This window comes from Periplaneta americana, chromosome 6 (genome assembly GCF_040183065.1).
Source record: "Periplaneta americana isolate PAMFEO1 chromosome 6, P.americana_PAMFEO1_priV1, whole genome shotgun sequence".
NCBI classification, from domain to species: Eukaryota; Metazoa; Arthropoda; class Insecta; order Blattodea; family Blattidae; genus Periplaneta; species Periplaneta americana.
In genome coordinates this window covers 50,447,476-50,461,368 of record NC_091122.1, presented here as the reverse complement: position 1 = coordinate 50,461,368, position 13,893 = coordinate 50,447,476, and the positions used below count along the sequence as shown (strand labels likewise).

Genomic DNA, 13,893 nt, shown 5'->3' with positions numbered 1-13,893 from the left:
ATAGCAGATTGCAGGAATGTATTCGTTGCCGTGGAGGCTACTTACGAAATGTAGATTTTAAAAAGTAATCAGACATTAATAAATTGCATTGTACTAGATTACTTTCAGTATATACGTTTTCTTTTAATTCGTCCTGATGTCCCACAACAGGGCTATAAAAACCGTCATATCCCACTGTCACACCCTATAATTACATTACCATGGTTCAGATAAAGTAGCTGTATCAGGATAGGCATCCTTGGTCCGTGCGTTTTGTTTACAAACATTAACTAGTTGTCGCATGTCCCCCAACCAGTTCACTGATGTTTTAGCTAGGGGGTGTGGAGCTCTTTTCCCAGCAGATATAGTTTCAGCTAGTGGAAGGGAGTAGTGTTTACTGAAGCTAGCGAAGGCCTTATCAGATACAGATACAGTTACTTTATTCGAACCTTAATAATTACCATAATTATTTGGGAAAAAAATAAACATGTGAAAATCCACTTATCTAGGCTTTCGTCAAACGTAATGACATAGTTGTAGATTTACTAATGAAAAGAGGTCTGGAATAATACGGTTATGGGCAATGTTATTTGGCATACTTTTATCACTAGATACATCTCTTCATACATACTTTTTCAATCTTATTATGGTCCACACCTGTGGAGTAACGGTCAGCGCGTCTGGCTGCGAAACCAGGTGGCCCGGGTTCGAATCCCGGTTGGGGCAAGTTACCTGGTTGAGGTTTTTTCCGGGGTTTTCCCCTCAACCCAATACGAGCAAATGCTGGGTAACTTTCGGTGCTGGACTCATTTCACCGGCATTATCACCTTCATTTCATTCAGACGCTAAATAACCTAGATGTTGATACAGCGTCGTAAAATAACCCAAACAAATAAATAAATCTTATTATAAAAAACTACAGAGACGTCGGGGCTGTTCACCCGTTTGACAGTTCGCGCATGAATGGAAATCTCCAACTAGTCAAATGCAAAGCGGTGTGACACGTTGGATTTGTGCCACAAGACTGAATATTTCAGTATTGTTGTCAAGCTTAAACAGCAAGCAACGTGTTCTACTGCTGTACTCAAACACGACTATCCGCGTCCCTGCTGTACCCAGCAATACTAGCATTTGAAGTACCTACAAATATTGTGGAATCTTATTTCAAAGGCCTAAAGAGGAGGACATGTCCGGATAAAAGAGAACGTCTGGTCACCCTACGAAAGCATATTGTAATAACGTGCTGTGAAAAGTGATCAGGTCTGGAAGAGTTAAAACTTAAACCTTGCTATGAATTATTATTATCATTATTATTATTATTATTATTATTATTATTATTATTATTATTATTATTATTATTATTTGTTTCTATTTTGGCTCGATGTTATGTCTAGAAAGGCCATTGCTTTAATTATTTTCTTTGGAAATATCTATATTGATATTTATAATATTTTATTTAATATATATTACTTACTCCATTACACCTGATCGTCCCTATTACTTGATCATCATCGAATGGTAAGGACTATATTGGCCCACTCCATCAATTAAATATTTTTTCGTCAACATTTTTATATAATCGTATGGTTCCATTAGGCAGTTATTTAATATATAGTATGAGGTTTATAGCAGACCTTAGTTACTGCCTGGTTATATTTCTTCTTTAAAAGCTGTTCTAATCTTTATTTGTTATATTTGTGTGTTGGGTATGAGTGTATCATTTAATATTTAAAGTGGACCACAAGGTGGAGTTTTTTTTTTGCGCGCGCGCGATGTCATATAATATACGGGAATATCCTAAGTTTTTTCCTTTCTTTCTTTTATTTCTACATTTCTAACACCGCGAAACAATAGAAGAGCCACGCACAGAACGAAGTTTGAATTATTATTATTATTATTATTATTATTATTATTATTATTATTATTATCTATGAACCTCTTCTCTCTATTATTGCCCTTATGATTAATATATCGACCAAAACTATTTTCATAGTCAATATATGAGTAAAATTGTGCTGTAGACGTATTACGTTATAGAAGCAACATTGTTCAGAGACGCTTGAGTGTGGAGGTTTTGTTAGACGCCTAGTCCGGGCCCAGGTTTGTTGGATACTAAGTATACATTCCTTCTTGAATCCCGGAATGCTAGGAATGTTCGATCAATACATTCCAAAGTTTTGAATACGCCTTGATGTGTATATATGCCTTCGCTGCTATAATTGACCCCGGTAGGAATTTCTGGAGAGGGGAGAAAGTTCACCTTTTCCCCCGCATTTGTTACACAAATTCAACCTCCTCATGCTGTAGATATTATACCACGTGGTTTTTATACCGTCGTCGTTAGTTTTTGCCGCAGTATCTTCGTCAGTGTTCGTTGTGAGAGTTCTCTACGTTATTTTCTCTTTATAAATTTGCACTTACCTCAGAGTACGTGGGAAATTTTCTCACACTCTTGAAAGTGCTTCACATCTTCGTACATTGTGCAGAACATGATGTGCGTGAGTAAAAAACATTTCAGAGGTGAAAAACCTTCGTTCACTGGTGCTTTTGCCAATGTCTGTAATTAAATTCTGCTCCGGCGAAGTGGCATCTACGTTTTAGACAGACTGCATGCTTTCTCAGTTCCTTAGTGTGCTGTTGAATAACGTACTTGCTCTACTATCACAAACTTAATTCTAGAGAATGAACTTCATCGCATATTTGGGGATTAAATCTTCTATATATTTTCGAATATACGTCCATTTCACATTTATATCTGTGATTTTCTACATATTCGTCATAATTTATCATCAGCTTCATAATACATTAGCCGTGGATGCTTTCTGCCGGTAACCAGTGTTAAATAAAATCGTTCTGCATGTCGTGCATATCTCCATTATTTTTCTCTGTAATCCGTTATTATGAAAAGGGCCGTGACATCGGTATATTTGTATTAGTGAAGGTGAACATACGACGTCGGACAGAATGTAGTTGACGTGTTTCAAGCACAGGCAGCGGAAGCGAATTTGACACACTCCTAAGCAAACACGTTCCGTGTTTCGTATACGATTATTGCGTATTATAAAATCAAGACAATACAATTATTATATATAAGGGTTAATATCGGAAAGATCTAAAATGTTAAGCTTGAGAATAATTGTTGGAAATCATAGGCTTAAATTGTCACAGATGTGGTAAAACATAAGAACTGTCGTTTCAATACATTATGCAAAATTGCAAGGGTTCTGTCAGATGACAATTGTGATTGTCATCAACCTGATGTAGAAATGAATGATGTAAAATATTTTACATATGCGCCCTTGGTTTCAGCCGATGTTGAACGCAGTTTTTCTGCATACAAAGTTATACTATCCGACACTCGGCGGTCACTTTCATTTGAAACTTTGAAAATGAATGTTATTGTTTATTGCAGCAGGAACCGAAACCAGGCAATAAAAGTAAGGTACAGAATAGATGTGATAAATAAACTAATGTAACAGTTAAAAATAGGGAAAGCAAAATTGTACGCCATATACCTTTTCGGCTTTCTAAAACTGTAATGCAAAACTCTAAATATAAAATAAATAAATAAATAAAAATCTTTTCAGACTTCTGTTTTACCACATTTGTGACAATTTAAGTATGATTTTTCATCCTCACCAGCATTTTAGATCTTTCCCTTATTAACCCAACTCTTAAAATAAATATTTAATTTCACGGGGCAGAAAAAAAATTGAAGCAGGGATGTTAATGTTATGTGGCTTGTTCTGGTAGAGATATATGGAAATAGACCTAGAAAATTATTTCCTTTATTCTGGATTTCTTTTTCAGTAAACCCAATAATAGATACTTCAGGATTATACAATAATTGTATTGTCTTGATTTTATAATACGCACTAATCGTATTTATTTATTTATTTATTTATTTATTTATTTATTTATTTATTTATTTATTTATTTATTTATTTATTTCATCAATCTTTGTTCACGTCATGGCGGATTAGATGTGCAATAATCGTATACAAAACGCGGAACGTGCTTGCTTAGGCGTATGTCAAAATCGTTTCCGCTGCCTGTACTTGAAACGCCGATTACATTCTGTCCGGCGCTCGTATGTTCATCTTAAACTAATACAAATATACAGATGTCAGGGCCCAAGTTACGAAACATGATTATTCCGTACTATGATTTTATGCAGTCGTTCAGACTTGAAATGCTCGCTCCTGAAACACTGCAAGAAATGATACATCAGATTTTGCTTTGGAGCCACAAAATTTTTACAAACATAACTGTTATCAGTTTTTTTTAACGTTTGTTTTATCATGTCACTTAAGATAATACAGTTTCAGGTCCATAGGTGCGCCCATTGCTTCTGCAATGGTTTTAGTACACAATGGTAATGAGATTAATCTAACACTGAATATGGGTGGTTCCTGACTTTTGACTCGCTCATTATTGTTGTGAAACAAACAGGAAATAACTTCCTCATTTAATTTATAAACAATTTGTCTGTGGTTTGTTTTCAGGTAATGACGTTGTAGGCTGCTCCCACCATTTCTGAGTCCAACCCGCAGCGGATCATGAAAATGGTGTTGTCCCAACGGCAGCGGGAGGAGTTGTAAGTTGAATTTTTTACTTAAATAAACGAACGATTTAATGAGCGGTTTGTGTGGTCTGGACCACAGACTGTTACGTGACTCATCACATATTGCTTTCGAAGAATGAACATCGCCACATGGGTGTAAAACAAACAGTGTATAACACATCATGGACTTTTAGCCCTAAGTGAAAAAGTTTCTTGAAGTTTTACACATTATGTTTAACTTGCAACTGTTAAAAAGAAAATAAAAACGCGAGAATCTGATTGCCGCGTAATATGTATATGAAAACGTCAAACAACAAAACTCCTCTTTATTTTTTGGACAAAATTATATTGAACTAAGTTTCTGTAACATTTGCAGTTACCGTCATTGTTACTAATAGGGATATCTTATGCAAAGTTTTACCGATAGATGGCAGGAGCGTTCCATGCGGCACTACATGTTGTAGGGCTATATTATGTCGTATGCTACAGTTGATTACGTTCTCCCGCTTGTTGGTTTTCTGTGCGTGTCAAAATTATATTTATAATTATTTTGTATAACCTAGTATAATTTAATATAATTCAGTATTTTCTTGCCTCATTCAATTTAATTTACAATAAATAATAGCGTAAACTTGATTCCCCTTAAGAGATGGATGGGAAAATCTGCAGTATGCAGAATATAGATACGAGTAAATTGAATATTCATTAACCTTTACGAGAACTTTGAGAACGAGGTGCACGATTAAAAATAAATAAAAAGGAACTTTGTCGAAGGTGAATATTACCTCTTTCACCATTAGTATTGTAGATACTGTGCGCTAAAAACAGGATATGCAGCCACCAAAGTGTTTTTTTTTTTTTTTTATAGGGAAGGGACTGTCGAGATTGAATTCCTCTTATTTTTTCTCTAGTGGCAGAAAAATCAAATAAGAAAAGATGTAATATGGTCGCAGTGGTATCACGATTATTCATGTGTTTTGTAGGTTAGGGACATGTAGTTTTGAATACTATGTAGGATGATTTTGAAAATTTGAAGTAAAAACATGGTTTTAATAATTAGTCTACAGTACATTAAAACATTATTCACGAAATGGATTTCACTATGGATCGTCCTGGATAATAAACATCCCAGTTAAACGAGACTTTACTGCAGGCGTAAACTTCGGAGACTCCTAGAAGTACTGAATATAATCTTAGCTAACATAGTTTGCTGTCGAGGTTGCATATGCTTTTAGTAATTTTTCTTTTCCCTCTTCCAAAATGAAACTGTAGCCAGCAATTCCTTACCTGAAGTACTGTAGTTATTTTTTTAAACTTTCGAGGCGCAGTTTAACCTTCCTTTTGTGAATGGGTCTAACTGACCCATTGCACTTATTAAAATTAACACAAAATGTACAAAAACAGCGATAATGTGACAGGGCTTTGAGTAATCCTAAAAAACATCATTACGAATATTTCCTATTACTTTTATCCACAAAAACATATTACTTCGTCATATATTTCACTTTGACACATCTATTGTGTTTGGGTCATTTAGACCCAGTCACGGTTTTTGATTTTAATTATGAGTTACATAATGTTGGTGTGTTCCGGTACATTTCCGATACACGCTCTCACACTCTCACACACAGTCACACAATCTCAAACACTCTCACCCTCTCACACACTCACTCACTCTCTCACACACTCACTCACTGACTCACACTGATATTAGCCGGTATGTACAGATCTGCTGGATAATCACTTCAAGAACTGTGGGACAGTATGTATAGTAGACCTGTTTTCTGTGCAACAGCATCACTTCAATTTTTCCATACTACTAGCAAGTTTCTCAGGTCTGACAACAAATAAGTCCGACCAATTAGATAACGTCATGATAAATTGGTTGCTATTATATATTTTTTCTCCTATGTTTGTGGAACAAATTCCCAAAATATTCTTACCTTACCAAGATGTCACAGTATATGAGCAGTTGGAGCCATTTCGAGACAAATATCCCTTCCGCCAGTACACACTTTCAAAACCCAGAGGGTAATATGGTATAAAATTGTGATGTAAAAACAGCATAATATATTTGTACAGCAGAAGTTTACAAAGCAAAGCTAGAAAGTGGACCACGAGAAACAAACCAAGGCAGAAATGTTGGTAGCATTGAAAAGACTGATCGAAACATCACCACGGACAATTTTTTTCACCGACTATATTTTGGCCCTTCCCACACATTGGCGTCGTGGTCTAAGGCATCCTGCCTAGGACTCGCGTTACAGAATGCGCGCTGGTTCGAGTCCTCATGGGGGAAGAAATTTTCTCACGAAATTTCGGCCAGTGTATGGGACCGGTGCCCATCCAGCATCGTGATGCACTTGGGGAGCTACGATAGGTAACGAAATCCGGTTACGCAAACCAGCTATAACGGCTGGGGGGATCATCGTGCTAACCACACGATACCTCCATTCTGGTTGGATGATCGTCCACCTCTGCTTCGGCATGTGGCCATGAGACCAGCAGCCTGTTGGTCGGTCTTGGCTCTTCGTGGGCTGTAGCACCACGGATTATTATATTTTGGCCGAGGAACTTCTCAAGAGCAATCTAACGTTAGTCAGAACTCTGAGAAAAAGCAAAACATAAGATATGCAGCTAAACTGTACGAGACCAGGGTGTCCAAGCATTTTAGGATTTCAGCCCGACGTAACTATGGTGTCGTATGTGTCTTAGAAGAATAAATCAGTGATTTTGCTGTCCACAGTGCATCACGACTGCAGTAAATCTTCAGAAGAGCACAGAAAGCCTGAAATCATTACATTACAACAAAACGAAGGGAGGAATTGTCACCACACATAAACGTGCCACTACCTACTCTTGCAAAAGGAGTACAGTACCAAAAGATGGTCTGATTGTGTTTTATAATGTACTCTATATTGAAGGAATAAATGCGTATGTATTATATGCTCATGCGAGTACAATCCAAATAAATTGTATAGACGAAGATTGTTCCTGAAGGAACTGGACTAGGCCTACAATTAACACAAGAAAAAAAAAAAAAAAAAAGGAGACAAGAAGCCTGCTTCAGAAGATAAAACTAAGTTTGAAAAATGTTCCAGGAACGAGTTCAGGAGAATGTGCAACAAAAAGGAATGTAGACCGAAGAAAGACCAAAGACTGTCAAAAATGCAATAGATGCAAAGCATTTCTCTGCCAGGATCATGCAGACATTTTAGGCCCAATGCAACATTTGCATAGACTAAATTGGTAATTATTTTGTGTTCACACATTGGAAAATAAGACATTAATTGCTTTTTATGAACCAACACATAAATTAAAGTAGATGTTTTACTATTATATCCATTTTTCAAATCCTGGGTGAAACTGACCCATTCACAACATGTGTGACAAAGTTTCGAACATAATAGGAAGGTTAATTAGTTTTCTTTTATGGTTTAAAGCATATATTGACAATATCTCGGGATCTGAATAAAGACAAAAAGCTTTCTCTGGTTTTCACATATAGGAACACAACAAAAATTTGGCATTTTGAGTTGTTTTTAAGAGAATTTAATTCTCAATGTTTATATACCGGAAAACAAATGCACACGCAAAGCGCATCCCTCAAAGTACACGCGCGCTATCTGTTGGTGCTAGTTCAGAATATCCCTATTATTACATAAAAGTAAAAATAAAATATAAAAAATATAAAAACGTTCTACATGAAGTGTTACATCGCCTTGAGTCTCTTGGACAAAACATTTTTTTCTGCTCTTCTTGTTTTGTACACCTCCACTTTCTCAATTTTCTAACATGATGATGCACTGTAGGGCAATTAGGAACTTTTACACCTTGGAAATTCTCAGCAAACATTCTTTTTCCTTATCGGGCAGAGTTAGTGAGTACTTAATTATAAAACCTCGATGGTTGTGTATGTCAAAAGGTAATTTTCTTAGAGGATCCTAGTAATAAGAAGCTTTGAAGGAGATCCAAAAGAAAAATACTAAATATTGAAAGAATTTTACTCTACCGAAGCCGCGACTTTAAGGAATTGGATTGCAGCCAACTATGACGTGACATTTAATGAAAGTGTTACAGTGTTCGCCTTCAAAGACGAGATGTTAGCGGGAGACTTTCAATCATTGAACTTGAGCGTGGGTCTATTTGATGAGTGCGACCAAATTTGTTCTAGCAATTGGATGACACCACTAGTAAATTTACAACTGTGTGTAAGAAACACGAGGTGTGCTGTAGGATAATTGCGAATTTCTTTGTTGCATGTACAGTCCCGGTAAACGGTAGAGCAGTTAGTAATTAATGCCTTTTATCGCTGCAATTAATTTGCTGGTAATCACAGATTAGAAAGATAGTGGCAGGACAGTGCAGTAGACACTGTTTACAGCATTTCTTCCGGGCTTAACTTCAGAGTAGCTGTTAACATTTTCAAAGGTCACCTCTGAATTTTCTGGGCAGACGAACACACCATTGCAGGGAATAGAAAAGATTTTTATGGAACTGTTCGGTTTAATAATAATAATAATAATAATAATAATAATAATAATAATAATAATGAAAGCACAGTCGACATTAAAATAATAAAAAAACCGTTACTGATCTGTTGCTACTTAAACATCCAAATACAGTAAAACCTCCGTCAACGGAACCTGTATCAATGGAAAACCGGTTTAACCTATCAGTCGTGTCACTGAATTTTTTTAATAAAATTTGAAAATGATACTATGCAGGCCTGTTGTATTTATGAAATACACAATTTACGTACGATGTACAGTAAACTTATATTTCTTTTTAAGGAACAGGATGGATAAAAATTTGGTGATTTTTGGGCAAAAATCGTCTTTTTTTTATATAGGCCCTACCCGTGGCGCTACAGCCCGTGAAGGGCCTAGACCGACCAGCCGGCTGCTGGCCTCACGCCCACATGCCGAAGCAGAGGTGGACGAACATCCAACCAGAATGGAGGTATCGTGTGGTTAGCACGATGATCCTCCCAGCCGTTATAGCTGGCATTCGCAACCGGATTTCGCTACCTATCGTAGCTCTCCAAGTGCATCACGATGCTGCATGGGCACCGGTCCCATACACTGGCCGAAATTTCATGAGAAAATTTTTTCCCCCATGAGGACTCGATCCAGCGCGCATTCCGTAACGCGAGTCCCAGGCAGGATGCCTTAGGCCACGACACCACGGCGCGGGACAATAATAATAATAATAATAATAATAATAATAATAATAATAAAAGCACAGTCGACATTATAATAATAAAAAACCGTTACTGATTTGTTGCCACCTAAACATCCACATACAGTAAAACCTCCGTCAACGGAACCTCTATGAACGGAAAACCGGTTTAACTTATCAGTTGTGTAACAGAATTTTTGTAATAAAATTTGAAAATAATACTATGCAGGTCTGTTGTATTTATGAAATACAAAATTTACGTACAATGTACAGTATACTTATATTTATTTTTAAGGAACAAGAGGAATAAAAATTTGGTAATTTTTGGTCAGACATCATCTGTTTTACATATACTTACTCTTAGAAAATGAAGTTTTGATGTCTTTACGCTTTGAAGTCCGCCGAGTTAGCCCTGTGGTAGCGTGTCTGCCTCCAGACTAGCCGACCCGCGTTCGATTCCCGGCGGGGTCAGAAATTTTCTTGTAAAACTTCTACCTCGGGACTAGGAGAGATGGGCACAACTTCTAATCACTAAATTGTGCACTAATATGCCTGGGTTAAATCCCAAATCTCTCCGCAGTGCATATAAAGAGAAAGCATATGTCACTGTTGATAGTGATTCGTCCGTCGGATGGGGACGTTAAGTCTGGCGGCCCCCTTGGTGCATTCGACAGGAGTAGCCTACGTGCCGGCACCGGGTTTCCCCTTCTCCCTTCCTCACCATCATCATCCTCAACCATTCTCTACACTACACTTACACGAACACTTAACATACACTCACCCTAATACACGACATAACTCTTCACAGATATACTTCATGCATGACGTGGCCCGCCGAAGTGGTGTGCAATTTGAAAATGGGTCACAGTCCTGCCTTCTGTCTGCAGTATGCGGAACCTGAATCACGCAAGTGAAGTGGGTAGCGTTAGTCACACACACACACACACACTTTACGCTTTGACAAAGTTTTAGAACCTTATGGCGCTTGTTATTAATTACACCATCTTTAAGTTTAAAATGCATCCGAACTTTTAAACTCATTTCCAGTACTTTTTTTTTTTGCTTACTTCTCTGCATTCCAAAGATTTTATGCTAGAAAGGTGAAATTTTTACTCCATTTTCTTTAACGTTACTTAACAAATTTATGTTGGCATTTTTTGAAAGATAATAATTTTAATAAAGAAGTAAAATGTGTGCTTACTCTCTGTAAATTTGAATATCAATGGGTTTAATTTGTTTTCCTATTTTTACAAAGTAAAATTAAAACACCTGAGAACATAGTAACATTCTAAGGATATCAAAGGTATTGTAAAAAAATTCAGACATGATGCTTAAAAATTTGAAGGAGATGGAAGTTTTGAAAATAAGCAAATTATTATTATTATTATTATTATTATTATTATTATATTTAATTAATTATTAAACATAAAACTTAAGCACCTCAATAGGAGTATCTGTACAAAAAAATCAAGTCTCTAGTTTAAAAATTATATAAAATAGAATTTTCACCTGGCTTAATTTCAACGCTTTATCGGCAAATTATAAGAACAAAGTAGAAGCGGTTTCAAAGACAAGTAGTAGTTGTCACTAAGTAGTTCACAAAAAAAAAAAGATTCGAACATACAGGAAAAAAAAGTTCCTGATTTTTTTTAAGAAATAGTGAGGATTAAGCGTTTAGATTTGGTAATCCTGTAGAAATGAAGAAAGAATAATGCTGACCCTGACCAGGAAGAGAAAAAGTGATTGACTGGGTCTATGGCTGAGAAGAAACTGCCTACTGAGGGATGCACAGGAAGGAATGGTGAACGGGAGCAAAGATATGCTCAGTAGAATAGAGTGAAACAACTATAAAACATTTAAAAGAACAGCAAAGGAAAAAGAAACATGATTGAAGCGACAAAGCGAACTATTTAGAATGTGACTGACTGACTGACTGACTGACTGACTGACTGACTGACTGACTGACTGACTGACTGACTGACTGACTGACCTGACTGACTGACTGACTGACTGACTGACTGACTGACTGACTGACTGACTGACTGACTGACCTGACTGACTGACTGACTGACTGTTGGGGTTTATTTCTGAAGTTTTTTCTATCTGTAGAACGGATGTTAGGGAATTCCATGACGAATTCTGTGATTTGTGTCGCCAAATACCACCTTTCACCGAATCTTCCTATTGACATTGAAAACGTTTGTACTGTACATTATTTTAAAACAAAATATAGATCTTAAGATTTGGAAAATGTATGTGTATTCTTGATCTAAAGGATACTTAAATTCGAAAAGAAATAAATAAAAATGGCTAAATTTTTACAGTAACACTAAGTACGAAACATAACCTATAACTTGTTACAGTAATTCTTTCAGCATTCTTCCATATTTTGCAAAAACTAATATATGGATATTTATTAATAATGGTTCACAAAAAGTATATGAACTTAATAAATTACAATTAACATATAGGTACACGAATAGCTATTATACGCAATAAATATACATTTAATACCTCATTTTCCATCCTATATCTATTTCAATTTATATTAGCTTTAACTTGCACTTACGTCTAGTACAGAAACTAATAAATTGTAGGCTAATTCCATACAGGTATAAAATTGGATAGCACTGCGTAGCAAGAGGTGGGAATAAAAAGCAAATAAACCCTACAGACAAAGAATGTATTATGATTGTCATTTAAGTTATTTGTTTTTCAATATGACGACGTAGTATCATATTTATGTTACTTATATGGATTTCAGAGTTGTTCAGAGATTCTGGAAGTAATGCTAAAAAGAATAGTCTGACTCGAACCCAACATTCAGTAAGAAAGAACGCATGGAACTGTAGTCTATTCGGAGAAGAATGTAATGCCCCAAATCACTTTCCTGTCTGTCCAGAACAACTTGTTTCAGAAGGGAGCCGTCCGATCATTTATTGATTTTCCGGAACCTTTCCATTTTCTAAAGTGTTCCGAAATAACTATTCAGTCATACTGTACATCCACCTATACAGCGGAGATTTCGCATGCCTTCTGTAATCAAAACTTGATAAGATACACGGTCCGATTTTGAAGAGCACGTGCATCACACTCATTAAATACAGTCAAGATTTCCTTATTATATTATCAATGCTTTATGAAAGCATAAGAATTCATTGTTCCTCATGATTGTCTAGAAAAAAAAATACACGTTACAGTCAGCAGTCATTCCTACTTCTGTTTGTTTTTCCGTAGCAATTGTCTCATGGTGTGCAATTTAATCTCTCTACATTTTTTTCGAATTTCAAATTTAATAATACGTAATACACAGTAGGGGAAGTTGGAAGTTGCAAAATGAATTGGCACGGAATAAAGGAAAAAATGCACTCCAAGCAGTAGACAGATGCCTAAATAAATGGCAGAATATTGGGGTGAAGAATTTTGTCAACATCTATAATGCACTAGTAGAATCAAATATATTATATAATATTGAGATCTGGGGTAGTAGGCTATCCAGCAGAAACATCGATAAAGTAAGAGCCAAAATGTGTAAAAAATTTCTAGGAATACCGGAGAATGCTTCTAACCTGGCAGCGTTACTAGAGATGGGAACCGATTCGAGTCTGGGAATTATTCTAGAAAGAAAAATCAAATATTATTTAGGTAATATTCTGTGTAGGAATGATTCGGCAGTTATGAAAACATGTATATTTTGTATGAAAGTCGCTAATTGGAAATCGAATTGCCTGAAGGAGCTGGAACGAGAAATAAACAGAGTAGGTCTAAATTGGCTATGGAGAGAACTAGGGTCTATAAACACGAAAACTTTTGGAAGAATAGTAAAAGAGAGGGCAAACGCAATTTCGAGACAAGATATTTTTAGTAATATTAAAGACCTAGGATCACTAAAATACTATAGGGAGGTGAAGCAGTTTTGGGAACAGGAAGAATATGTTGGTCTAAATTCAAGGGAAGGGAGAACGGGAATGGCATGGTGGAGATTAGGTGTCTGGAGACTCAAGAATAAGAGAGGGAACGTAGAGAAGGATAAATGTCCTTTGTGTGGACTAGCTGAAGACGCAATGCATATTGCGTTAGTGTCAGGCAACGAATGATTTGAGAAACAGTTGGGTGGATAAAATATTTCTACAAATAAACGCTATAGTAGCATATAAAAAAAATGAATG

General features: G+C 36.2%; 1 protein-coding gene across 1 annotated transcript in view; it reads left to right on the top strand.

Annotated features, from left to right (window-relative positions):
- Positions 1 to 13,893, top strand: part of Lis-1 (LisH and WD40 domain-containing Lis-1) — a 233,657-nt gene that overhangs the window by 104,988 nt on the left and 114,776 nt on the right. Inside the window, exon 2 of the mRNA XM_069828088.1 lies at positions 4,485 to 4,576. Coding sequence (XP_069684189.1) covers positions 4,539 to 4,576 — 38 coding nt within the window. The 5' untranslated portion in view covers positions 4,485 to 4,538. The remainder of the gene's footprint in view (positions 1 to 4,484; positions 4,577 to 13,893) is intronic.